Raw genomic sequence first — 26,042 nt, 5'->3', positions numbered from 1 at the left:
GCCATCGATGGATGGTGCTCTTGGATACACTGAATATGGAGGCGACCTTACGCAGGCTATGGATGAGGGCGTAGCATCGCAATGCGGCGGTGCGAAAGTCGGATGTGTGGCGAATGGTCATGGCCAGCGCGCGATAACATTGGGTAACAAAATATTCGATGAATGGTCAAAAACTCGGGTGTCCCGTTTTTTATTGGATTGCCTGTAATATTTGTCCCTGGGGATGGTGTTGCTGTTGCTTCGGCGCCAATGCGCCGCAGAGCCCAGAATGCCGATTGCTGCCGGTGTCCCAGCATCTCCACATCAGACGCCCGAGTGCCCACCGAATCACTGGTGCTCTGTCTCGTATCTTTCATGACAGTACTCGGAAGCAGAACAGAGACTGTGACTCGAGATAGCCACGATTGTACCGCAGCATCCAGCTAGCCCTTGCGTATCACCATCGTGGCACAAAGATTCGCACACCGCCCCCACCTGTCCCAGCATCGTGCGGCAATGCCAGCCACCCTCTCCTGTCGAACCGAGTCGCTCCTGCGAGCGAAAACCGTCTCAGCGAGCCAAGCCCGCAGCTGAACCAGGTCGTCCTTCATCACCCTTCACCACCCTTCGCCCTTCACCACCCTTCGCCCCTTCACTGCCAATCAAGCATGTCCACTCCGCTCGTTGTCATCTATGCCTTTGGCTCGGCCGGCGATGTTATGCCGATGCTCGCTCTTGGCCGTGCGCTGCACACCCAGTGCGGTTACCGTGTGCGAATCGTTGCCCCCGCCAAGTGGGAGGAGAAGGTGTGCAAAGAAGGATTGGAGTACTTCGACCTCAAGGTGAGTGCGATTGCCTGCTCGTCTCGTCTGATCGTTGTCAGGCCGAAGGAATCGCGGCAGTCGCAGTTGATTCGCTCCTGATGTCGTTGTTCGACTTCCTCCTCTCCCAGAACGACCCAGTCAAGCTCAACAGTGAAGGGTTCGGTGTCGAGGGGGCCGACCAGCTTCTCAAGCTCCGTGGGACCACTAAGGGAATCATGCCTCTCATCCAGGTAAGAGCCAATGCACTGGCACACGCATAATGGGACATGAGCCTGTGTCTTGCATTTTGCACCTTGCATCAAACTAATCAACACCGCACAATCCCGTCCTCAACGATGGCTGGAAAGATGTGCGTCCCTGTTCTCAAGTTCTTCTTCAAGACCGCCGACGAACATCTCAAAGGAGTCGATCTGGCTATTTTGACAAACGTTGCTCTGCAGCTTCGAGAGGACGTGAGTTTCAGTTTGGCAGCGCCATCTGGCTGTGATCGTTGCTGCCAACACCATTAGAACAGCCACACGCTGCTCTCGTGATGCGAGCGATGGCAATGCACCGGCGTCGCTGCTCCAGCCCTGCCAGCCCTGCCAGCCCTGACCCTGTCCATTGATGTCATATACAGTGCGAAAAGCGAGGTATCCCGACTGTGGCTTGCTACCTCCAGCCTAGCCAGGCCACGAAGGACTACCCACCCCCTGTTCTTGGATTGGAGTATCAGCCAGACAACGACAAGGCGAGACGCAGCAATCTCATGACCGTAAGTCGGTCTGACACCCGAGCCGCGGCATGCTTGTCATCTGCCAGGGACGCCTGTCACAGAGCCGACTGTCACAGAGCCGAATGATGACCCACAAAGTAACGCTTTGTATCTCTGGCTGCCCGCACCAGTGGTTGTCCCTTGGGATCCGCTCCCTCTGGATCTTCAATCCGATCCTTCAAGAGAGACGACGAGCACTGGGACTCCGCCGCGGATTCTTGCCTTCGTACATCACTGCCATCTATGATATCATTCAACTGATGATCAGGGAGGCTCGTGCGCGGGCTGCCATGCCGTTTATTTGCACTTTCAGCCCAGCACTGGTTCCCATCGCCTCCGATTTGTGAGTACCGGGACAGCAGCACGATGTCGATAGTGGTTGTGGTTGTGGTAGTGGTAGTGGTAGTGGTTGTGGTTGTGGTTGTGGTTGTGGTTGTGGTTGTGGTTGTGGTTGTGGTTGTGGTTGTGGTTGTGGTTGTGGTAGTGGTTGTGGTTGTGGTTGTGGTTGTGGTTGTGGTTGTGGTTGTGGTTGTGGTTGTGGTTGTGGTTGTGGTTGTGGTTGTGGTTGTGGTTGTGGTTGTGGTTGTGGTTGTGGTTGTGGTTGTGGTTGTGACGGCACGCCAACGATGATACTCACCCTCGCTGCTGTGTGTTTCGATCAATAGCAAGCCCACCATGGATTTCGTCCAGTCTGGTCCTCTCCAGCTGGAAGCAGATCAGTACGCCGAACCATTCTCCGCTCCCGTTGAGCTGGTAAGCAGTCGCCTCGATCAATCCGTCCTCGGTGTCGCTTGGTGGCTTCGTCCGTCTCGAGCACATTGAGCCTGTCCGTCTTGAGCACACGCGGCCACACATGCCAAGTCGTCTGCCACCACAGCCGGTCACTGATCCAACACACCCCTCGATCTCCAGGACGAGTTCCTTGCCTCCGGAAAGATCGTCTATTTTGGATACGGCTCGCTCCAGAAGCTCGGCCCAACCTCCACCAAGGAGATCGACCACATGACCATCTGGCTCACGGCCATCCAAGAGCTGGAGTCGCAGGGTGTGAAGTTGAGAGCCGTCTTTGCATTCTCATGGGGCCCCGACGATGTATCCGCCGACCCGACCAACACAAAGTACCATGCACTCCGAGAGCAACTGGATACCATGATCCAACAGAAGAAGGTCTACCGCCTCGTCGGATCGTTCCCGCACACCTACCTGTTCCCAAGGTGCCATGTGGCAGTCCACCACGGCGGCGCCGGAACAACTCAGACGGCAGCAAAGTACCGGCTCCCGGCTATCATCGTGCCGCATGTCGTTGACCAACCCTTCATGGCCTCGGTCGCCAAGTACCGAGGCATCGCCAATGTGATCGATCTGGACGACTTTTCGACCTCAACGCTGGTCGGAGCGCTGAAGGACATCCTGGTGGACCGGGCCGAGTATTTCAAGAAGAACTGCGACCGCATCGGCGACGAGATGGCCAAGGAGAACCCCATCGGCGATGCTGTTGCACTGGTCCAGAGAACGCTCCAGAAGGCTCGCTCTGCCACGTCCGACGCAAGTTCTGAGAACACCGCCGTTTGACCAGGATTACTGTTGGGACTATGCTTTGGTTGTGTCGGTGGTCAGGGAGTCAACTGTACCGAGTCGGCAAAATAGAATATAATTGTGCCACGACAGATCGGATAAACGCAAATAGAACGGAGAGGCGAGACGGCCGTGCGACATTTGGGCCGTGCGGCACTCAGGCCTTGGGACACTTGGACCGTGCGACTCTTGGACCGATGCACGCACCCAAACGAGGATGGACAAGGCCGAGTGTCGCTGGGCAGAGCCGAACGGGCCGCTGTTTGCCCGAGGCCCATGGCAGAGCAAGGCCGTCTGCCTTGAGGCCCATGGCAGACCAGACACAGCCGGAAGGTTGTCGCATGCCATCCCAGCACACGAACGAGGAGGTCTTGTCCAAGACAGCAATACTCTGCTAGTGGTGTTGCGCACTGTGCTTTGGTCGATCTCGGGACCGTGGTGGGTTGGAGAGCAACAAGAAACAATCCCGTTGTCGCAATCCACGTCCCACACGGCCCGGCGCCACGGACAGCTCGTATCGCTGCCTTCGAGTCGACACTTGCCTCTGGATGTGCACTTGTCTCTGGGTGTACACTTGCCTGCTTGTCTGTGATCTGGCTGAGGACCCGCTTGTCTGTGATCTGCTTGTCGTTGATCTGCTTGTCTTTGATCTGCTTGCGGCTGTCGGATGTGCCTCCGTCTCGCCCCTCGCCCCGGTCCATACACCCCGACTCACTGTCACACCGTCTCGCCGGCGGCCACAGGAGCCAACGCATGGCCCCTCGGTCTGGGTTGGATATAATCCCGTTGTCCGCGTTTCGCCTTCGCCTTCACACCCGCCTCATCTCCACACCCGCCCCATCTCCACGCCCACCATCTGCTCACCATGCTCGCGGGCTTCTCGACGTCAACGCTGCTGATCCTGGCTGCGACGACCGCTCTCGCGGGAGCCTCCACATGCACCCCGGATATAGCCATGTCTCGGATCTCGCTCCCGCTGCAAGACAACGCTTCTGTGATGATCACGCCGTCGGTCGACAACAGCAACTTCACCGTCGTTGCGATGCCGTTCAACTCCAGCGCCTCCACGCACCCCGGCATGCCGCCCGTGGCCAACTACTGGTATGTGTGCTGTCGTTCGCAGCGACGGCTGGCGACTCGTCTGATCGATCGATCGGCGCGGGGGTTTGCTGCCGACTCGTCTGACCGATCTGTCAACTTGTCAATCTGTCGATTCGATCACTTCGTCCTCCAATCGGTCACATCCCATCGTCCATATCTCATCCTCCATCATCCATATCCATCGCCCATCCCGATCAGGTTCTTTTCGCTGGTAAGTCTGTGGCCCGACCCAGATCGCCCTCCAACGGCGCACCGGGAGTCGTTTCCGTCTCCGTCTCCGTCTCCGTCTCCGTCTCCGTCTCCGTCTCCGTCTCCACTTTCCGCCTGCGCTTGCGCTTGCGTGTCGCATTCCCGGTCTCCTCGGCCGCCGATTGAGCCTGCGAACCGGCATCCTCGTCCGGGACGGGTGCGCGATTGTTGACGCTGCTCTGTCCGCTATGTTTCGCAGGGATGCCGAGACTTGTCCATGTACGACACCTTCCAGTCCGACGTCATCATCGACCCTGGCGTCGACTTTACCATCGTCTTCACTCAAAACTCGGTCGATTGCAAATACCCACAGGGTGTCTCTGCCAGCGCAGGTGCGCAAGCCATGATGTTGTGATGTTGTGATGTTGTGATGGTGGGATGGTGGGATGGTGGGATGGTGGGATGGTGGGATGGTGGGATGGTGTGGTGCCGTTCATGGTGATTCGGCGGAGCTCCATGCCAGCCGCTTGGCCTGCAGTCTTCTGGCTGCGACTCGACAGCTGGTCTCTTGGCGGGCCACCGCCGTGCACTCATCCTTCTCTCGCTGACCCACATCATTCCTCGCGCTTCACCGTTCGTATCTCCCACTCTCCCGCCGCATCCGATGGTCGGCCTTCAGAGTCTCAATACCACTCCCTTTACGACTTTCTGGTCCCAAGCGGCCAGCGCCAAACATTGGTGATCCCTCTCAGCGCATTCTCCACCAACTGGCTCAACGGCAGCTTTGACTTTCAGCACACCGCCGGCATGACCTTCATCAACCAGGCCGTCGGCAGTCACGTCACCATGATCTCACCGACGCTGAAGGGCAAATGCACAAACGACACACCGACGCCGAGTCTTGCGCCTGGACCTGGACCTGGACCTGCACCGCAGCCATCGTCTGGTCCCAACATCCCAGCGATTGTTGGCGGTGTCGTCGGTGCACTGGTCGTGGCTTTTGTGGCAGCGCTGTATGTCATCCATCGACGCCGCGAGGCTGGGAAGAACGCTGCAGGTGAATATTGGCTGCATCGCGGTGGCGGGTCAACAGGCCGCATGCACAAGCCATAAGCTGCTCCATGCCGTGGCGTGCTCTCAGCACCATGCCTTGCATCATATCCTGCATCGCTCCTTGCATCGCTCCTTGTGCTGACCCGACTGTTCATCGTTGCATCGTTGCTGTCGACAGAACGAGAAAGGCTGGCTGTGGCTCGTTCGCCGTCGCCCTCCCGGGACGCAACCGACGGACGCCGCGACCGCAATGGCGGCTTTGACGAAGGAAGACCCAACGTTGCCTCCACCGACAGCATCCTGTCATCAGGCATTGGCGCCGCCACCATTCAATCGACGACCCTGTCCACGACCACAGCCACGACCGCAACCACACTGGCCCTCTCGGCACCGGACTTGGCCGCAGCATCGGGCACATACGTCGGCACCGCCCTGGACACCGGTCTCGCCCCGCCATCGTACGACTCGATTGTCGACTTTAGTCAACCAGCGCCGGTCAGCTCCTCGAGAGTCAGCACGCCAACACAGAAGCAGTACCTCGTCGTGTCCTCGCACAAGTCGCTCGACGACAGCGAGCTGAGTGTCGGCGTGAAAGAAATCGTCGTGGTGCTGGCATCGATCGACAACAACTGGGCTCTGGCCGAGGCACTTGGCGGACGACGAGGCCGCCTTCCATGGTCCTGCGTCCAAGAAATGGACACGGCGGACCTCGTGTGATGGAGCCATCATCGCCGTGGTGCGACTGCATGCTGTGATAGACGGGTTGAGCCATGCACATTGCATTGTGTGGTTGACTGGGCCGAGTCGACCGGGCCATGGCAACTGTGTCATACCGACTGCGTCATGCCAACTGCATGGTGCCATGAACTGACGGCGGCTTGCGGCATGATGGTCTGTGCAGTATTTTGACTCGCCTGATAGAAACAGACATTGACCCAGGACGTGCTGGGCAGGTCGCTCGGCAGGTCGCTCGGCAGGTCGCTCGGCAGGTCGCTCGGCAGGTCGTTCGAATACAGTTCCACTGTCGAACAATCTCTCACTCACTCCTGCTGTCTTTGGCTGCGTGTGAGTGTCTGGTGGCAGGTGGGAGAGTGCGGCATTGCAAGTGCAGGTCCATCGTGGTCGCTGTGTCGGGAGTATCAATCATTGCCATCTTGATACAGCCGTTGTTGCCGATGGCTGTGCTGGTGGCATGCTCATGTTGCATTCCTTGAGGCTGCATTTCATCGATCGCACACTCCATCTTCACGAGCACCCTAACGAGCACTTCACAAGCACCCTAACGAGCGTCTTTCGCACCATAACCATGGCAACGTTGCTGTCATCGGCATCTGGCGTTGTCATGGCTCCATCCGTGTCTGTCGGTAACCCACTTCCCTATCTATCGGGATTCCCATTGCTGCGGGATGGGCTCTGCCTGACCAGAAGTGTGGGGGAGCGTCTCGCCAATACTCCAAATGGTCACCTCACCATTGAGGTATGGCACCCCGATTCCCATGACTCTGCTTGACCTGCCGGCCTGACGCGGTCGTCTCCGAGGTACATACCTCCGTCAGCTCCCTGCTTTCTCCAGTCTCGGGGTGAGCACTTTTGTCTTCCATTTCGTGAGCATCCGCCTGCTGTGCCGACGCTATCGAATCGGAGGACCATGACGAGTTACTCTTGCCTCTGTTAGCTGCTCAGAGGACCCATTCCATGGCTCCCTCGAAGCACTTCCGAACACCCTTCATGCCTAGGCATACCAATATCCGTGACCCGCCCCTCTTCCGACGCCAAGGAGCCACAAGGATGTTGTTGGGATTGCGGTCGTTTATTGGATGGGATTGGTAAGGGCCAAAAAAACGATATCAGGATCAGTGCTTTCATTCCTCTTCGTCTATCGCACGGATGTATAGTACGTTGTTGCATCTGTGCGAACGACGAATAAAAGCAGTCAGGAAGGTGGTCAGTTTGAGGGTTTACCCGAGGTCACGGCGCTGGCATCCCACTGGCACACAGTCATTTTCCAGATCGAGAGTGACAGCGGCGACCCAGGTCATCATTCCGAGCTGCGATGCCCTCGGCTGGGTTTGCCCACTTCATGCCTGTCCGATCCAGCGATCGAGAGCAAGCCCCCCATCGGACCAGCAAACACAAACCTGATCAAAACTTCTCCCAAAACGCCCGTCTGGACTCCGTCGACATATTCCTCAGACTTGGCCAGCTGGCGATGGGTGCAGATACCAGCCAGAGTTAGTACAACACCCCAAGAGAGGCACCCGAGGGATCACCCCTTTCCTGCCAAATGCCCCTATCGTCATCGCTGCTGATTTTATCGCCACCGGTATAAGCAGAGTGAAGCCAGCATAAACTCTTTGGCAGCACCAGCAGCGTCGGGTGCTTCAAAGACTCCCTTGCTTGCCGCACCTGGATGTTCATGTATGAGTCGACGGATACGAGGTATCCCTTGTATTCCTGTCCCCATTTCAGCTTGATCATGACGGGCTTTCCGGTCAGGCCCATCAAAAAGGGCTTGGGGTTGACGGGGACAAACTGCAGAGATCAACGAGCGGGTCGATGCACGGATGTGTGCGTCCAACAGATCGGTCAGTGGCTCGGCTCTGTGACCGAAGCTCGGGGTGCTTGCGGGTGATCAAGGCAGTCTCGAGGCAAGCCTGGGTGGCCACAGGCACAGCTCCGGGAAGACTTCAGCCTCGCTCACGGCGCGAGGATAGGGCACTCACCGACATGCTCGGCGTTGGTTGCGTGAGGGCAGATTGGAGGCGAGGCCGGACGGAAAGCTGGGGATTCTGGCCGCCTGCTTTCACCCAGATCTCGCCTTTTTCGAGCGGAGCGTCACGTGGATTGCCAGCCCGAATCAGCGAGCACCATGCCAACACCTCCATCGTGATATACGACGGATACCGCCCGAATGGCCCGATCGCCCGAGCTGGAGCCAAGGCGGTCATGTATCGAAGATGGGCCTTGTCGGCATCGATAGACTCTCGTTGGGACCCGCACATGCACATGCACACGCACATGCACACGCACCGCAGACCAGGCCAGCGGCAACGAGCAACCATAGTTCCCAGCCAGACCGATGCAGGATCCAGTCTGCTCAAACTATACCAGCCAGAGTGTCGACGGCCTGGATGGAGTCTCTCTCGCAAATCGTCGACCTTGCGCAGGGAGCAGATCGTGGTATGGACGAAGGTGTATATGGGTTCCAGAACCAGACAAGTACCAGCTTCGAGAGCATGATATCCTGCTGCATTTTACGAGCACATTTCTTTCATCAAGGCGCCTGCTGCTCGTCAGCTCGCGATGGGACCCAAGCACTCCCATGGGACTCGGCCTGGAACTTGATCCTTGACGACCATCACCCACCGTTCATCGATCGAGCAAGCTACCCGCACGACGTCGCCTTTCTTGAGTGAGACCTCCGAGTCGTGCGCGGGGTTGTAATCCTTCTTGGCGACGAGTAATTCCTCGTGCACGCCAACCGGCGAGGAGGCTGTGACCCGCTGCGGTGCGGTTGCTTCGGAGATGTTCTGGTGTCCAAGCCACCCATCGATCTGGGCGTCAGCAGGGTAGGGCTCGAAACTGGAGGGTGGGTGCAGGGATGTTGGTGCGAGTGGGTCATGCAAGTCCAGCGGCAGCCAAGCCCGCTCTCGATCCAAGGCAGTAGTGATCTCGGTGAGTGCAGCATGAGCGCTTTCATCGTGCGACTGCTTGCTGTCACTTGGTCGAGGAGATGAAAGTAAGTTGGAGTCGGCCGAATCCCTCGCAAAGCTGAAATTAAAGCGATCAACGCCAGGCTCGCCCACTGACGGGGTTGCTTGTGTGTGGTATGGCAGCGGTGGGGCTCCGGAATTGACTGCGGGTGTAAACCTTGACCCATAGAGGTTGGCAGCGACCGAGGCTGGGACGATATCGGGTCCACTCGGGTGTATCGAGAGCACTGAAAGACCAAGCGGATCCGCCAGAGCTGCTGGGCTCGGAGGAGACTGCGCCGGCATGGGCTCGGCATCGACAACTCTGGAACTCGGGTCGAGCACTTGCGCAAACGCAGCTGGCGGAAAGGTGATGATGGGACATTGATGGAGCGAAGCCATGACGAGCGCTGCAGGGAGGCCAGGCGACGTCGGGTGCCTCATGGACTCCCGCATCCGCGGTCGACCTGACGATATCGCCTCGGCCAGGGAGGTGCCTGCTTGCGGCTCTTTCGATGCAGAGTCAGCCGAGAAGCCGGGTTGAGAAGATGAGGTTAGGCCGGAGTTGGGCTGAATGCCAGAGGAGGGAGCGATGGCTTGGATGGTATGAAGTGGAATGGGCCCGACATCGGTGTTATCATTGCTCGAAGGTATGAGGTGGCTGTAAGGTGCTTTTGGATCGATATATAGGGGGATATCGGCGGGCGCTGCTGCGTTGGCGATGATGGAAGGGCGCGAGGAGCATGATGCGCTTGGGCTGAGCGAGGAGTTGGTGGGGAGAGCATCGAATGGGGCGCTGTTGGCTGGATGAGTCAAGTTGAGTTGCGAACCATGGCCTGGACAGTCAAGGCAGGATGAGCAACGCAAACACCGAGGAGGGCAACGAGTGAGTGACAAGTGAAACATGAAGGCCGCCGATGTGCGGTCGCTGGTGTGGGCTGTGAAGCAAATCGGGATGCGGTGGAGAACAGGGCAAGATGCAAACCGATAGCGAGTGCGTACCTTGAGCATCCGGGAGTTTGTTGGAAGGCTCTCGGAAGAACAGATGCACCGACAGCAGAAAGATGCCCACGCCAAGGACGAGGCCGCCGATAATGACACCAGCCAACGTGAACCAGAAGTCCGCATCGAGCTCATTGGTAGACCGGCGGGCCAGAAAGTGTTCGGCGGTGGCAGCTGCGAACAGAGTGTGTGGGGAGGCGAGCTCTGGGCGATGCGGTAGCCGAGAGGACATCGCAGGATGGATGCGAGGGGCAGATGCCGAGAGGGAGTGTGCAGGAAGGGAACGATTCCGGAAGAAAGGGGGTTGAAGAGATGATGGGGAAAAGCAGTGCATCGACCAGGCAGGGAGCGACCAGAGGATCAGCGGGCCGTGTGTCCCACAGATACAAGTGGTGGGGCGTCGGCGAGGCGCAATGGGAACATGGGGCCGCTGGTCTTTGCTGCAACACGGGTGCGACCGATATCGGCAGCACTGCTGCCAACACTGACAAAGCAGCGGATAGAGATGGATCGATATCGACAAAGTTACGAAGATATGGCCGATCGATCCAGAAGCGATAGTTCCGCCAGTGGCGATCGACCGAGCCCCGTTAGAGCGGGGGAGCTGCCGATCGAGTCCTCCTTGCACGGCATCTATCAATAGAATCCAGATTGGATGAGGGGACTACATGAGCGACAGTCGCTGGTTGATATGTCGCGAGCCGCCCGCTGAGCCATGCAGGAGAGGAACAAAACTGATGTGCCCCCCGGACTGAGGCCCTTGGGGTTTGGAGTGATCCGTCGATGAATAGGTTACCAACAGACACGGATGGAGCCATGACAACGCCAGATGCCGATGACAGCAACGTTGCCATGGTTATGGTGCGAAAGACGCTCGTTAGGGTGCTTGTGAAGTGCTCGTTAGGGTGCTCGTGAAGATGGAGTGTGCGATCGATGAAATGCAGCCTCAAGGAATGCAGCATGAGCATGCCACCAGCACAGCCATCGGCAACAACGGCTGTATCAAGATGGCAATGATTGATACTCCCGACACAGCGACCACGATGGACCTGCACTTGCAATGCCGCACTCTCCCACCTGCCACCAGACACTCACACGCAGCCAAAGACAGCAGGAGTGAGTGAGAGATTGTTCGACAGTGGAACTGTATTCGAACGACCTGCCGAGCGACCTGCCGAGCGACCTGCCGAGCGACCTGCCGAGCGACCTGCCCAGCACGTCCTGGGTCAATGTCTGTTTCTATCAGGCGAGTCAAAATACTGCACAGACCATCATGCCGCAAGCCGCCGTCAGTTCATGGCACCATGCAGTTGGCATGACGCAGTCGGTATGACACAGTTGCCATGGCCCGGTCGACTCGGCCCAGTCAACCACACAATGCAATGTGCATGGCTCAACCCGTCTATCACAGCATGCAGTCGCACCACGGCGATGATGGCTCCATCACACGAGGTCCGCCGTGTCCATTTCTTGGACGCAGGACCATGGAAGGCGGCCTCGTCGTCCGCCAAGTGCCTCGGCCAGAGCCCAGTTGTTGTCGATCGATGCCAGCACCACGACGATTTCTTTCACGCCGACACTCAGCTCGCTGTCGTCGAGCGACTTGTGCGAGGACACGACGAGGTACTGCTTCTGTGTTGGCGTGCTGACTCTCGAGGAGCTGACCGGCGCTGGTTGACTAAAGTCGACAATCGAGTCGTACGATGGCGGGGCGAGACCGGTGTCCAGGGCGGTGCCGACGTATGTGCCCGATGCTGCGGCCAAGTCCGGTGCCGAGAGGGCCAGTGTGGTTGCGGTCGTGGCTGTGGTCGTGGACAGGGTCGTCGATTGAATGGTGGCGGCGCCAATGCCTGATGACAGGATGCTGTCGGTGGAGGCAACGTTGGGTCTTCCTTCGTCAAAGCCGCCATTGCGGTCGCGGCGTCCGTCGGTTGCGTCCCGGGAGGGCGACGGCGAACGAGCCACAGCCAGCCTTTCTCGTTCTGTCGACAGCAACGATGCAACGATGAACAGTCGGGTCAGCACAAGGAGCGATGCAAGGAGCGATGCAGGATATGATGCAAGGCATGGTGCTGAGAGCACGCCACGGCATGGAGCAGCTTATGGCTTGTGCATGCGGCCTGTTGACCCGCCACCGCGATGCAGCCAATATTCACCTGCAGCGTTCTTCCCAGCCTCGCGGCGTCGATGGATGACATACAGCGCTGCCACAAAAGCCACGACCAGTGCACCGACGACACCGCCAACAATCGCTGGGATGTTGGGACCAGACGATGGCTGCGGTGCAGGTCCAGGTCCAGGTCCAGGCGCAAGACTCGGCGTCGGTGTGTCGTTTGTGCATTTGCCCTTCAGCGTCGGTGAGATCATGGTGACGTGACTGCCGACGGCCTGGTTGATGAAGGTCATGCCGGCGGTGTGCTGAAAGTCAAAGCTGCCGTTGAGCCAGTTGGTGGAGAATGCGCTGAGAGGGATCACCAATGTTTGGCGCTGGCCGCTTGGGACCAGAAAGTCGTAAAGGGAGTGGTATTGAGACTCTGAAGGCCGACCATCGGATGCGGCGGGAGAGTGGGAGATACGAACGGTGAAGCGCGAGGAATGATGTGGGTCAGCGAGAGAAGGATGAGTGCACGGCGGTGGCCCGCCAAGAGACCAGCTGTCGAGTCGCAGCCAGAAGACTGCAGGCCAAGCGGCTGGCATGGAGCTCCGCCGAATCACCATGAACGGCACCACACCATCCCACCATCCCACCATCCCACCATCCCACCATCCCACCATCCCACCATCCCACCATCACAACATCACAACATCATGGCTTGCGCACCTGCGCTGGCAGAGACACCCTGTGGGTATTTGCAATCGACCGAGTTTTGAGTGAAGACGATGGTAAAGTCGACGCCAGGGTCGATGATGACGTCGGACTGGAAGGTGTCGTACATGGACAAGTCTCGGCATCCCTGCGAAACATAGCGGACAGAGCAGCGTCAACAATCGCGCACCCATCCCGGACGAGGATGCCGGTTCGCAGGCTCAATCGGCGGCCGAGGAGACCGGGAATGCGACACGCAAGCGCAAGCGCAGGCGGAAAGTGGAGACGGAGACGGAGACGGAGACGGAGACGGAGACGGAGACGGAAACGACTCCCGGTGCGCCGTTGGAGGGCGATCTGGGTCGGGCCACAGACTTACCAGCGAAAAGAACCTGATCGGGATGGGCGATGGATATGGATGATGGAGGATGAGATATGGACGATGGGATGTGACCGATTGGAGGACGAAGTGATCGAATCGACAGATTGACAAGTTGACAGATCGGTCAGACGAGTCGGCAGCAAACCCCCGCGCCGATCGATCGATCAGACGAGTCGCCAGCCGTCGCTGCGAACGACAGCACACATACCAGTAGTTGGCCACGGGCGGCATGCCGGGGTGCGTGGAGGCGCTGGAGTTGAACGGCATCGCAACGACGGTGAAGTTGCTGTTGTCGACCGACGGCGTGATCATCACAGAAGCGTTGTCTTGCAGCGGGAGCGAGATCCGAGACATGGCTATATCCGGGGTGCATGTGGAGGCTCCCGCGAGAGCGGTCGTCGCAGCCAGGATCAGCAGCGTTGACGTCGAGAAGCCCGCGAGCATGGTGAGCAGATGGTGGGCGTGGAGATGGGGCGGGTGTGGAGATGAGGCGGGTGTGAAGGCGAAGGCGAAACGCGGACAACGGGATTATATCCAACCCAGACCGAGGGGCCATGCGTTGGCTCCTGTGGCCGCCGGCGAGACGGTGTGACAGTGAGTCGGGGTGTATGGACCGGGGCGAGGGGCGAGACGGAGGCACATCCGACAGCCGCAAGCAGATCAAAGACAAGCAGATCAACGACAAGCAGATCACAGACAAGCGGGTCCTCAGCCAGATCACAGACAAGCAGGCAAGTGTACACCCAGAGACAAGTGCACATCCAGAGGCAAGTGTCGACTCGAAGGCAGCGATACGAGCTGTCCGTGGCGCCGGGCCGTGTGGGACGTGGATTGCGACAACGGGATTGTTTCTTGTTGCTCTCCAACCCACCACGGTCCCGAGATCGACCAAAGCACAGTGCGCAACACCACTAGCAGAGTATTGCTGTCTTGGACAAGACCTCCTCGTTCGTGTGCTGGGATGGCATGCGACAACCTTCCGGCTGTGTCTGGTCTGCCATGGGCCTCAAGGCAGACGGCCTTGCTCTGCCATGGGCCTCGGGCAAACAGCGGCCCGTTCGGCTCTGCCCAGCGACACTCGGCCTTGTCCATCCTCGTTTGGGTGCGTGCATCGGTCCAAGAGTCGCACGGTCCAAGTGTCCCAAGGCCTGAGTGCCGCACGGCCCAAATGTCGCACGGCCGTCTCGTCTCTCCGTTTATCCAGTTTCCCTGGACAATATGGACCACGATCGTTGATATGGGGTGTTGAGACTGAAATGGGAGATCTCAACACGGGGATGGGTGGTGTCGGTTCGATGGTATTGATAGGGTCTGATTTACAGCGGCTCGCTCGTCATCATCGTGCTCACCGCATCCTCCGAGATCAATAGCCGCATCCAAACGCTGCCCCACGTCGTCATGCACGGCCTCAGCACCAACTTCAGCGCTCTCTTGATGGCTATCCAACATGGTCGGAATGGCTTGGAGGCGGCGTTGCGTTCGCGTTCGACATCGCCGCTTCGATGACCCATTCAACTTTATCGTCGCAGATCAGACGAGGTGCATATGTGGGCCAGCTCCAAGGCCAGCATCCACCTTGACAGCTCATACAAGTTGTCATCATGCAAATGCTTGGCGAACAACACTGAAGACAGCTCGTCGCTTTTCATCACTGAGGAATCCAAGTTCCTCGGCGCCATCTCTGTCATCAACGGCTTACCGATGGATCGGCAGATCCTGTGGTTATGACGCCGCCCGAATGGCAACCTGGCGAATTGCAAACAGGCTCCTCCCTCGCAACACCAACAATGTCACAGCTGCGGATCTGCATGGCCTCCATCGGACCGACGATAGAGTATGCCTTGCCCTTCGACATGCACAACGTCACGGCAGCCGAGAGGCTGGTCGTGGCCATCGTGTCGAGCGAGTTCGATTCCGTATTTGCTTCCGTTTGCGTTGAAAACTCCCTATGATTTATTAGACACTTCGATCGATCATAAGCAATGGACCATAAAGGCCAGCCTTTTCTGATAGCGGCGGGCCGTCAGAGCCAGCGAAGAACGGGCTGTCGAACTCGAGTTGCCGCCTTTGCCCAGCTTCCACAAAACGGATATATCCGGTCAATCTGGCGTTCCTGGGGCGCTGACGTCCAACTCTAGATGAAGGAGATATCGGTTTCAAGTTGGAATGTCCTGTATATTCTTTGAGAATGAGTCAACAGACCCTGCAAATCAAAAGCCTGTGTCGCAGCGATCGTCATCCAGTTCGCCTAGTAGATAAATGGCCTCTGAGCCGGGGTGATCGCAGACTCGCTTTCAAACTGCCAGTCTTCATCATCCAGCGAATGAACAAGCTTCCGCAGCTCGGACATGATCTCCTCATGGCTCTCTGTCAGCGGGCGGATGAACTCTGTGTGAGTAGGAGCTCCGTGTCGGGATAGCGATCGGCACAGCCGAGGGGAGTGGGCGCCAGGGGGAGATCATCGACAATGCAAATCCGTGACGATTTCTACCCAACTGCAAACTCCCGGCTCGGATGCGGTGCTGGCGCTCACTCTTTTTGTCTGTTTCGCTCTGGGCTGGCTGTGCTGCTGGCGCTTCGCCAGGGGCGGTCGTCGCCGACGGGTGATCGCCATGAGAGCCAGGAGACATCGAACTCTCTGTCGGCGTTGCAGAAAGAGATCGGATTAGAGTGCTGAATGCATATTCGGACGGATGGTTGGTCGGAACCCTGTTGCGGGGCATTGGCAGGTTTGTCTTGGCCGGACCGGACGGGCGGCGAGGGCGATGAGACCAACGACGGCAAGCGGCCTGTCAGTCTTTGATACCTGGGCGTTGATCAGCACAACGCGTGATGGAGGATGGGTGTTTGAGACGATCTGCATACCACTGCCTTGCAGCTTGCATCCAAGGAATCCTTCTTGCTCCGAGCCGTCATTATGAATAGTGTCGATTGGCCCCTCATTGCTGTGACGGACTCGTGATGAGACGCCGACCACAGAGATATTGGAATCATGAGTGGAGCCCGTGCGACAGACACCCAGAGAGGATTTGACGTACTTGATCCTATGATACGATTCAATTACTACGAGTTTGATTCACAGATACGGTGTCCCATTGTGCTTTCAGCACGCCGCGCAGCTCAGCGAGTTGATGATAAGCACATTAATCCATCGATCCCCACACCAATGCAGCCAACCGATCATACAATCGGTCCAGAAAGAAACGGGGCCGTCACTTTCTGGCTTCAGATGTCTGAAACCCGCTGACTGGCTGTAGGCCCAGCGGGCAAGCCATGCGATTGTTTCCCGTCCTGGTTGGCAATCTCTTTGTTTTCGTCGGTTTGGAAAGTGGAGTCTTGAATACACTCGGTCGAGCCCCTGTGTCGATGTGGGAGTGTGGTGCATTCACCCGATGCGGGAGTGTCGTGTATTCACTCAACCCTCTTGACAACCCCATGGCTCCTCGATATCAAGGTACTCGGGTGAGCACGCTGTTTGGCCATGGGAGCAGTTGGTGGGTGTGTATTCAGGTTCCAGCAAGCAGCATCGGCCCTGGCTAAGGACAGGGTGTCCCGTTTCATTTTGGGAACGCTATAGGTTCCCACAACCAACAAACTCACAAGATGAACAGGTGAAGCGTCCGCAATTGACAGCAACGGATAAGCAGATGCGCACGGATAGAGATAAGGACATAGAAGCAAGCTGAGCAGCGCATCTTTGATCACATCGAATATCGAGGAGGGCGGCTTTCGCTCGACTGAGTACGTTCGATATTGCCGAGAGTGTCCTCTATGGCTCGAAGCTTGGTCACCGGAGCAAATCCGAAAGCCAGAGTCTCGTTGTTTTGCGACTAGATCATAATGTAGGTTCCGCCAAAGCGTCAGAGGGCCCTGAATGTGCACGCCAAATCGTCGCTGTATCGATAGATCTGCATAGCTCACTCACCATTGCCCATCCACTTGGTAGCACTTGGAACACAGTAACACCTTGTCCAATCGTGAATGAAAGTTCTCCGGCGCCAGGGTAGCCGTCGTGGTTCTGGATCGCGATGAACTGAGTTGTCGGTCCTGTGGTTGGAGTCACTGGTCTTCCGGCAACATGACCTACGCGGGATGAGATTGAACTATTCTGGGCGCTGTAGCCCTTGCCGCTACTGCTGCTACTGCTGTGGCTTTGATGACCTTGGTAGCTTATATAGCTGGCGTGAGGATCACCGCTATACGAGGGCTTGATTTGTTGGGAAGCGCCTGTGCCATCCGGGAGAACATACGGTACTTGCGGGGAATCGGATATGTTCTTCGAATAGTACGATGACAGCATCGCAGCAGGGATAATCGACCCACCATCGGGATACAGCGCATATGAAGGCGAGGCCATGGCCGCGGGCACAACAGGCGACGTATGGATATTGACCGATATGGGTCTTGTCGCGGACGTCTTTGGAGAGCTCGCGGAGGGAGCTTCCACCCGCTCTTCCGGGATTTGAGCAAGAGTCGAGGAGGACAGACGGGTCCTGGGTGGCGGAAGATATTGATCAAGAGGTGGAGACTCTCGATCCACGATTACACGAGTATCGGAGCGTTGCTTCCTGCGCTTGTGGTAGGCCATAGTGCCAACCACACACAAAGCAAAACACACTGAAGGAATATAATCAAGGAGAAAAGACATGGGTCAATCACTCTGACCGGCGCAAGGCAATGCAACGCAATGATCATGAAAGAGCAATACGATGGACTGATGACCTACCTGCGCCAACGGCAGAAACAATTATAAGCGTGATATTAAGGGGAAACCCGGAATTACTGGGAGCTTCTGACGGCAGTGGTGGCAAGGCAGCGGAACTGGGAGTAACGACCTGATTTGGGCCGAAGGGGAGACTGCCGTTCGGGAAGACAGTTGGGACGGAGGTCTTGTTGGCCAGAAAATAGAGCTGGTAGGAGGTCGAGCCGGTATCGGCAAAGCAGTCGGTCGGACTCTTGGCCAAGGCATTGGGCAGAATGCTGGCATCGAGCTCGCACTGGTTGCAGTTGGCATCGAGACAGCCAAAGGGCTGAATGAAGGTGCTATTACCGTTCCGGAGAAGGATCGAGTACGCATAGAAGCCGGGGCCGATCATAGTGCAGGTGGTGAAGACGGGACTGCGACACACCGAGCTGACGGTGGTGCAGGTGGCGTCGAGGTAGTTAGGCTGGTACATGAGGCTGTCGGTGTTGAAGGACGGATCCATGGTGCTGAGAGAGAAAACAACGGCCAGTCCGATTTGTTGCGGTGGCATGGGATGGTGGCATGGGTTGGTGGTATGGGATGGTGGACGAACGACGAAAGAGGGGAAAAAAAGACGGAAAACAAGCATCGCATCGAGTTGGTGAGATTCGAGGCCGAAGGGCTCTGTCACCATCGCATCACTTGCAGCGACGTCCCCGTTTTGCATACCAAATGATCAGCTTACCCCGGCGCCTGGTAGTTGAATCCGGAAGGAGCGAGAGTCAACTGACCACTGGAGCATTTCGATGCTGTGGGTGACAACGTGGATGTTGAGTTCCGGCAGGCGATGGTACAGGCAGGATCGGAACATGCCCGGTTGGTTACGATGGACTGGGAGGAATCGAGGGAATAGTAGTGGAATGTTCGATCCCCATCGACCGAGCCGCATCGCTCAAGAGGCTGGACCAAGTCGCCAAGCTGGGCGACCAGGGTCGAAGGCAAACCGCCAGAGCTCTGGCACACGGGAAGCGTCGAATTGAGCGTCGAATTGTATGAGATGAACCAGTTCGACATGGGGCCAACACCAACGCGGAGAAGGAGAAAGTATAGCACGGAGATGAACCCAATGGGGTATCTTTGGAGATTTGGGAATTCTCCCGGAGAGTTTGGAGAGGTGAGCCGGACACTACAGGCGACCCCCAAATGTCAGCGCGATATACGGCTTGCAGACTTGATGACCCGAGGATTGCTCGGCATCGGTTAAATCACCACCGACGGCAGTCGGCCCGAGAACCCCCGCGCAACATGGTACGAAGCCCGTGGTCACTGCTGAGTGCAACAAGTACTGTCCATACAACGTGAAGCGGAGCGCCCTGTGATGGCCAAAGTGACATCGACGTCACCGGGAGTTGCTGCCACAATGCTCGCTTGGAAACGGCAGTTGTGCCAGTCCAGTTAGCCATCCAACTGTGGCTGGATGGTCTTGCAAAAAGCCAATGGATCCGATCGATTTTATTTCTTGAGCATGCTGGGCTCTGAAGGAGGAGCGGGGAACCGCAACGTCACGTTTCTTCCTCAGCAACTCTAGATGGCCAAGCAAATGTCCAGCCTTCCCTCTCTCCTCTGTCTCTCCAGCTCTAGTCCCGTGCAAAGTGGGCCAGGGTGTTGTGCAGACGGACCGAGTCAAAGGCCAGGGCAATACGAGTGATGAAGATCAGCATCTTGCGGGGGTGCTGGTCACAGAGCTTGTCGAAGGTGTCCTTGTCGAGCTGCATGGAGTGCGGGCAGAGGGATTGCCTGGTCAGTGCGGATCCCGCTGATTCGGGGGCTCGCCAACATCGTGACATTGCAGCATCCCTTGCGTACGTGTACATGCACGGAAGGAATCGCCAGATCCCTCCAATTCCAAGTGTCGCCGAGCCCGCTCGACTCACCTTCCAAATGACCGAGTCATCGTCGGCAACCAGTCTGTACATACGGCGCTGGCCCGAGAACATCTCGAGCTCGCCAACCATCGAGCCGGCCAGGAGCGTCTCGACAACCTTGGAGTGCTCAGCTTCCTCCGAGCCAATGACCATCAGGAGCGTACCAGACTCGATGACATACAGCTCGCGCGCATCTTGGTTTGGATGCCAGAGGACGTGGCCCTTGGGAATCTGGATCTGCTCGAAATACTCGGTGAGCGAGATCAGCTCGTCCACATCGGCTTCCTCAAAAACTTCCGAGAACGCTTGCATCAGGATCGAGATGGGCGAGGTCTTGCCGCCAGCGTACCGGTGCTGCTGCACCTGGTTCTCAAGGGCGAGAGAGGCGGCCAGCTGGGCCTGTCGTCCGCGCACTGAAAGCACAGGCGACAGCGTCTGGTCGCGCTCCTTCTTCTTCTCGGGAATGTCCACCTTGGAGGAGGTGCGCGCGTGGCTCTTGCGGTAAAAGGTTTGCAGAAGCTGGTTTTCGCACCACTCGAGCGACTCGTTGAGGGTCTCAAAGTTATGCACAAACGACTCGCCGTTCTCGTCCGTGTCGAACAGCCCGCTCTTGGAGACCTCGCGCGTACTTTCGGCGCCGAGGCTGGCAAAGACCAGATGCGTGTGGTACTCGCGGAAGATCCTGCGGATCCGCAGGAACGACTCCATGGCGCTGTAGTCCATGCCGTTGATCAGGGAAAAGTCCAAGATGACAAAGCGGATGCGCGTGATCTCGTGGATCAGCTCGCAGATGTAGGCATCCACTGTTGAGGTAAACAGATTGAGTTGGTTGTGCTATCGTTAGTTTGACATCCATCAACGGACGGCGGTAGCGCGGGCAGATGCTGCGTGGTGACATGTGGCTCTGGCTTTCTTGCACTTACGCTGGTTGACCGTGCCGAAAAACATGAATCTAGATGTGGTCGATGTATGGTGATATGTCGATGTCAGTTGCTTAGACGACCGCTGGGTTTGGGGCAAACAAAACAGCCACACGCTCGATACTGTCATATCACTGCATCTGATCACAAGCAAATAGAACACTGTTCGGCTGGCGCAACAAATGGATTTGAACATACCCTTGCAGCTTGATGATGTGGATCTGATCGCCAACATTGTCCAGGAACTGGCGCTGCCGATAGAGTCTGTGAACGGTCGAACGTAGTTCCATGCCGGTGTAGTTTGCTCGGATGACCGACTGACACAACGAGGGCAGCCGAGGTCAGTATTGTATCGGCGGGAACGAGAACGGAGCGCAGCTATCGCAGAGCTTGAAGATGGTCGGGCAGTCCGTCCTTGGGTACCGCACGATACAATGCACGACACACGATTCACGATATACAATTGCGATGGGAGTTCGAAGAGCACTGGCGAAAGGCTGTGAATGAGTTCGCGGTCGCGCCTTACCTTTCTGCTGTACATGACCACAAAGAAGACACAGGCAAGAATGATGCCGACAATGATACCCTCGGTGAAGCCAAAGACACCTGGTGTCCCGAACGGAATTAGTGTGTTGTTTCAATGTCGGTCGAGGACGTGGGTACCTCGACGCAGGATGATGGCACCCCCCCCTCTCTCCGTCATCGCGGCTTTGACTGTTGTGCACGCAGACGCATGGCCGATGGATTTGCACGGTCGCTCACCCATGGTCACGACGATGGTGATAATTGTGAAGTATTCGAGCGGATGGATACCGACGTTCCAGGTGTCGATGATGCTCTCTTTCATCAGATCGATTCCCAGATGGAAGATGAGACTGACAAGACGACGTCGCGATGCCAGAGCAAAACGGATCAATATGTGATGCAGTGCGGTGTTTGTGCAAAATCGCAGTCACAATGCCCAAGCTCGAGGATGGTGCATGAGCAAAGCTGCTCGAGATTCACTTACGCTCCAACGACCAAGGTGGGGACTATGCTGATGACGGCACTGCCTGCAAACCACACAATGGACGTGCCAACTGCGAGCAAGAATCCGCCAATGACGGAACCGCCACCGGAGCGGATATAGAGGACCGAGTTGGAGTAGCTGTTGTTGTTTCGGAACAAGGGAATTGCGGGTCGTTAGCGAGGCAAGGCAAGGCAGGGCCAGTGCAGCGAACGCTGTGGACAACGACACCTACACGAGATAGTTTTGAATGGTTCCAAAGAAACTCGACACAATGTTGCTGATACCATGCCCGACAATCTCATGATTGATATCGAATTCTTGGTGAGTCGAGACGGCCTGAACGCGCAGCGAGGGGGAGACGTAAGCGATCCGACAGAGAACAACAGATTGCTTTCGTTTCAATCACCGACAATGCACCATGCAACTGTGCGCAGCAAGCCATGGACTCACCAGGGCCGGAACTGATATCGATGTGTTGCCCGAGTAGCAGAGATGCGTGGTAAGGAGTTAAATAGGCTCGAGGTCGTTTCGGGTGTGTAAGCAGCGGACACAAGCAAGCGATCGCGTTATCCAACGCACACACAGTCCATACCATTGATCGGCACGTGGAGGATGCCAAAGAACGTGAGCGCGAGCATGGTCGGGAAGGTTCCTGTGAGGAGGGAGACGACCACGGTCAACACAGGCCCGCCTACATCTCAGAGCTGGCATGTCCTGCACCTTTCGGTTTATCCCTTACCTGGAATGGCACTCCAATGCACAGCACCCAGGTCAAAGTAGGTCCAAAAGGTGTAGAAAGGAACCTGCTTGCCCTCTGGTAGATCAAAGAGCCATCGCGCCTTGCGCAGATCGTCGAGCTTGAGGCCAAAAATCCACACAAAGATGTAAAACACAATCGGAACGACCACATAGAACGTAGGGACAAAGAGCGGGTGGTGGATGAAGCGCTGCAGGAACTTGAGGAAGAGCGCCAGGCCCAAGCTCGAGGCCCACAGCACCAGGAGGTGGGGCTGAAAGATCGCATGGAGGTACTCCAAGACGTGCTCCGATGTCACGCCAGTGGTGACTTCAATTCCGGTCTTGATCAAGAAAAAGCCGATTCCGCCTGGGAAGAGTTACCCGATTCAATAATCGCGTGGTTCACATCCGGCAAATGTCAATTGCAATCCGTGGAGCAGCCAGCCTCACTCATCGGACAATAGGCGTAGTGGATCAAACAATAGGCATCATCCATCGACCGGAGGACATTGTCCATCAACTGGGGGCCCGATGGATCAAACGGCGATGTGCCTCCACGAAAATAACATGATATCTCATACACGAGGACGTGCACCAGCGAGCGAGGCTTGCGCTTGGCACCTACCAATGCATCCGACCAGAATGTGTCGCGGGAAGAACTGGATGATGTTTCCCAGCTTGAGGACACCGATCAACAAGAAGATCAGCCCGGTCAGCAGCGTGCTGATCGAGTAGGTGATCATGATGGTTGCCAGGATCGAGTGGTCATCCATGCCCCTCATCTCTCCTTCGATGATCTTGCATATGATGTGGAGGAAGGGCATGACTTCGATCATCATGCTGCCGTTGACGCCCTTGAATGCCGAGCCACCAAAGGTGTAGACCAGCTGGGCAATCACAGTGCTGAGGTTGATGCGCCGGGTTGTCGGCAAGAGAGACGAAGCGAGAGTGATGGGCCGACCGGCGGGCTGTCAGCCATGCAGTTGTAGTCGCGGCAGACGGCAATGCGGGCAGTCGAGGGGCGCTGCCAGGTCTGCGCGACATTTTGCACGAGCAGTCGCTGACAATTGCTTCGGTGGATCCTTCGTGGATCGTAGATTCCTGCCATGATCTCACGCTGTGACCCCGGTGTCGACACTGACGACCGAACATGTGCAGCCATCGCTTGTTCGGTCAGGTCCCGACAGGGCACGCCACCGGTGCGGCCCGAGCTTACCTGGCGAAATACATGGATATACCGCTTTGAGGGGCCGACTCGGGGATGTGCTTATCGCCTGATGGGAAGATGATAATGCCGTAGGACATCTGGGAAGCAGCGCAGCCAATAGGGGGGGTATGACTTTAGAATCGCCGGTGCGTAAAGACAGTGTGGGGCGGAGCTCGTCCTCGCCCACCCCACCTGTGGTCTGGGAGGCAGTTGCTCGGCGCCGAAACGGACAAAGCCCAGAGGAATAGCCAAAAGCAAGAGGGGCTGGGAAGGTGGCAGGGCTGGCGACCGAGGGACACAACTTACTGCATCCAGAAGGTTGAGAATGACACCAAGGACAACAGCAGGGAGGGCCTGGCCAATGCTGGAGACCAGCATCCAAAAGTCCTCACGACGCGGTGGGTTTCGTTTCAGGTGTTTCCAATACTCGACGAGGGGCCAGCGCGAGGGCTCGCCGTAGTCCTCGTCAAAGGATCGTCGTCGTCTAAAGTCGCCGCTCTGGTGGCTTGGGGTCAGCAGCGGGCGGCGCTCAAACTCGAACGAGTGGTCCTCGCTCTGGATGATGGAGTCGTCGTCGTCTTCCAGCTCCTGGCACGGGCTGCTTCTGGATTTGACGCCAAGCGACGAGCTCGAGGTCTCGATGGTCAAGTCCGGCCGATGGCGGACGCTTTCATCGATCTCGTCCTTGAACAGCACCGTCCTTGCCATGGCCGAGAGCTGCGAGGGACGCTGGCTCTCGCCCTCAAACGACTGCTTGCTGAGACGGAGGGGGCTGTATATTGCCGACGAGGGACGGTCGGAAGTCGTGGCGACAGCGGGCTCGCTGGGCTCGTTGTCTTCGGGGAGCACCATGCTCAACTCCCTCAGGGTCCATCCGACGGTTTGCTGTCCGGCGCGAGATGCGGGAGATGCAATGCGTCACAGGAGCGTGAGGCTGGTGTCGAGGGCGAACATGGGAGCGTCACAGTAAAGCTGGACGAGCGCACATGCCAAGCCAAGGCCGGGGTCGCTTCCAGCGGCCAAGCAACAAGAAATGTGTGGGGCAAGGCTGCTCCCCTCCCCCTGGTATGCGTTGCTGGCACGACTTACCTCTCGCACTTCCTTGGCCGAGGCCGTAACAAACGACTCGGTGTGCTGGAACTCAGCGGCTGTGAAGTCCGCCGATGCGACGAGGGCATGGTGAGACGGCGGTAGATGGGACAGAGCACAAAAAATGAGCCGTTGGCTTGGACAGCCGGAGCTCCCCCGGACAACCACCCACCCAGCAACGAGACCGCAGACCAATACGTACGCAGCACGTTCTCTGTTATGGAGAGCGAGGAGTAGTGTGACCGTGACTTTGGTCGATGAACGGAGGTCACACGCTTCAGGGACTTTGCCGGCGAGCTGGAGGTGGCATCGTCGATTTCGATGGAGGTTGTTGGGGCGGGGCCGTCATCCATGGCGGTGGAGCGGGAGAAGGGGAGCCGGCGAGGAATATATGGACGGTGAGTGGACAGACGATGGCTCGGGACGATGCTGGGTGTGCTGGGTGTCGCCGATGGGGCCGATGTAGTCGATGGTGTTGTCTGCGCCGACGCCGCGGATGTCTTCCTTGGATGTCGCGGGTGTCGTCAGTGTTGTCGGCGACGGGGAAGCGCTTGGGAGACGCCCTTTCTCGCGGCCGATGGCGCGAGCGGGACTGTTTGTGTGGCGAGGCGTCACGTGTGCTTATCGTGGCTGCGCAGTACCGGGGCGGATGCCCTCGATCCGGCTCGATCCGCTCGATCCGCTCGATCCGCAAGCCGCGCCATGCCAGCCGCACTCGTGCCAGCCACGCCCGTGCCAGCCACAGCCCTGAGATGCGTCCTTCCCAAGACTCGGTGCTCGCCCCAGCACACCGGCCGGTGCTGGCTCTCTTCCACCGACCTGCCCGGCATGTCTGGAGCAGCCGCTCGGCAGTGGCAGCCGAATAGCCATCGGCGTCGGGAGTGCTGCCCGGACAGCCTCAAGCGCAGACCTGCCGGTCCTGCCCTGGCGATACGAGACCTCAGTTCCAGCCTGCTCGCGGCGCCGGCGGATTACCCCTCATCCAGGGGGCGACGTTGCCAGAGACAGATTTCGGTGAGGGGGTGCTCGGCGTGTCTTGCGTCTGGGGCACCACACGGCGAGTGTCGGTGTCGTCTGTGCAGCTACAGCCTGTGGGCAGGCTGGGCACGGCTC

General features: G+C 57.6%; 7 protein-coding genes across 7 annotated transcripts; 2 read left to right on the top strand and 5 right to left on the bottom strand.

Annotated features, from left to right (window-relative positions):
• Positions 1 to 376: 376 nt before the first annotated feature.
• BJ171DRAFT_599408 (uncharacterized protein) lies at positions 377 to 3,224 on the top strand. The gene is made up of 7 exons (XM_053114931.1): positions 377 to 821; positions 932 to 1,033; positions 1,151 to 1,255; positions 1,423 to 1,557; positions 1,689 to 1,900; positions 2,223 to 2,310; positions 2,470 to 3,224. The coding sequence occupies exons 1-7, from the start codon at positions 648 to 650 to the stop codon at positions 3,127 to 3,129; spliced, it is 1,476 nt and encodes a 491-aa protein (XP_052966321.1). The 5' UTR covers positions 377 to 647; the 3' UTR covers positions 3,130 to 3,224.
• Positions 3,225 to 3,792: 568 nt separating this feature from the next.
• On the top strand, positions 3,793 to 6,480 carry BJ171DRAFT_506679 (uncharacterized protein). Its single transcript, XM_053111150.1, has 5 exons — positions 3,793 to 4,235; positions 4,273 to 4,275; positions 4,674 to 4,814; positions 5,102 to 5,479; positions 5,654 to 6,480. Exons 1-5 carry the CDS (start codon positions 3,998 to 4,000, stop codon positions 6,190 to 6,192), a joined length of 1,299 nt encoding a protein of 432 aa, XP_052966320.1. The 5' UTR covers positions 3,793 to 3,997; the 3' UTR covers positions 6,193 to 6,480.
• Positions 6,481 to 7,266: 786 nt separating this feature from the next.
• BJ171DRAFT_506676 (small nuclear ribonucleoprotein F) lies at positions 7,267 to 8,238 on the bottom strand. The gene is made up of 4 exons (XM_053111149.1): positions 8,199 to 8,238; positions 7,882 to 8,007; positions 7,614 to 7,678; positions 7,267 to 7,383 (listed from the first exon to the last, which is right to left on the bottom strand). The coding sequence occupies exons 1-4, from the start codon at positions 8,202 to 8,204 to the stop codon at positions 7,338 to 7,340; spliced, it is 243 nt and encodes an 80-aa protein (XP_052966319.1). The 5' UTR covers positions 8,205 to 8,238; the 3' UTR covers positions 7,267 to 7,337.
• A 415-nt stretch (positions 8,239 to 8,653) lies between these two features.
• Positions 8,654 to 10,488, bottom strand: BJ171DRAFT_506675 (uncharacterized protein). Its single transcript, XM_053111148.1, has 2 exons — positions 10,170 to 10,488; positions 8,654 to 10,003 (listed from the first exon to the last, which is right to left on the bottom strand). The coding sequence occupies exons 1-2, from the start codon at positions 10,399 to 10,401 to the stop codon at positions 8,769 to 8,771; spliced, it is 1,467 nt and encodes a 488-aa protein (XP_052966318.1). The 5' UTR covers positions 10,402 to 10,488; the 3' UTR covers positions 8,654 to 8,768.
• Positions 10,489 to 11,324: 836 nt separating this feature from the next.
• Positions 11,325 to 14,006, bottom strand: BJ171DRAFT_506673 (uncharacterized protein). Its single transcript, XM_053111147.1, has 5 exons — positions 13,564 to 14,006; positions 13,524 to 13,526; positions 12,991 to 13,131; positions 12,326 to 12,703; positions 11,325 to 12,151 (listed from the first exon to the last, which is right to left on the bottom strand). The coding sequence occupies exons 1-5, from the start codon at positions 13,799 to 13,801 to the stop codon at positions 11,613 to 11,615; spliced, it is 1,299 nt and encodes a 432-aa protein (XP_052966317.1). The 5' UTR covers positions 13,802 to 14,006; the 3' UTR covers positions 11,325 to 11,612.
• Positions 14,007 to 17,058: 3,052 nt separating this feature from the next.
• On the bottom strand, positions 17,059 to 18,564 carry BJ171DRAFT_475214 (uncharacterized protein; the record flags this gene model as incomplete). The annotated part of the gene is made up of 6 exons (XM_053108772.1): positions 17,059 to 17,187; positions 17,283 to 17,404; positions 17,462 to 17,508; positions 17,608 to 17,925; positions 17,962 to 17,974; positions 18,084 to 18,564. 6 exons carry the CDS (start codon positions 18,562 to 18,564, stop codon positions 17,059 to 17,061), a joined length of 1,110 nt encoding a protein of 369 aa, XP_052966316.1.
• A 960-nt stretch (positions 18,565 to 19,524) lies between these two features.
• BJ171DRAFT_442683 (sulfate transporter family-domain-containing protein) lies at positions 19,525 to 25,481 on the bottom strand. The gene is made up of 16 exons (XM_053108100.1): positions 25,132 to 25,481; positions 24,930 to 24,988; positions 24,147 to 24,725; positions 23,850 to 23,938; positions 23,259 to 23,536; positions 22,635 to 23,000; positions 22,488 to 22,547; positions 22,346 to 22,356; positions 22,128 to 22,231; positions 21,896 to 22,033; positions 21,649 to 21,761; positions 21,413 to 21,492; positions 21,085 to 21,203; positions 20,890 to 20,918; positions 19,976 to 20,769; positions 19,525 to 19,810 (listed from the first exon to the last, which is right to left on the bottom strand). Exons 1-16 carry the CDS (start codon positions 25,280 to 25,282, stop codon positions 19,679 to 19,681), a joined length of 3,102 nt encoding a protein of 1,033 aa, XP_052966315.1. The 5' UTR covers positions 25,283 to 25,481; the 3' UTR covers positions 19,525 to 19,678.
• Positions 25,482 to 26,042: the final 561 nt, after the last annotated feature.

The sequence above is a fragment of the Polychytrium aggregatum genome (genome assembly GCF_025602895.1).
Source record: "Polychytrium aggregatum strain JEL109 chromosome Unknown BJ171scaffold_20, whole genome shotgun sequence".
Lineage (NCBI taxonomy): Eukaryota > Fungi > Chytridiomycota > Chytridiomycetes > Polychytriales > Polychytrium > Polychytrium aggregatum.
This window is presented reverse-complemented; position numbering and strand designations above follow the sequence as displayed.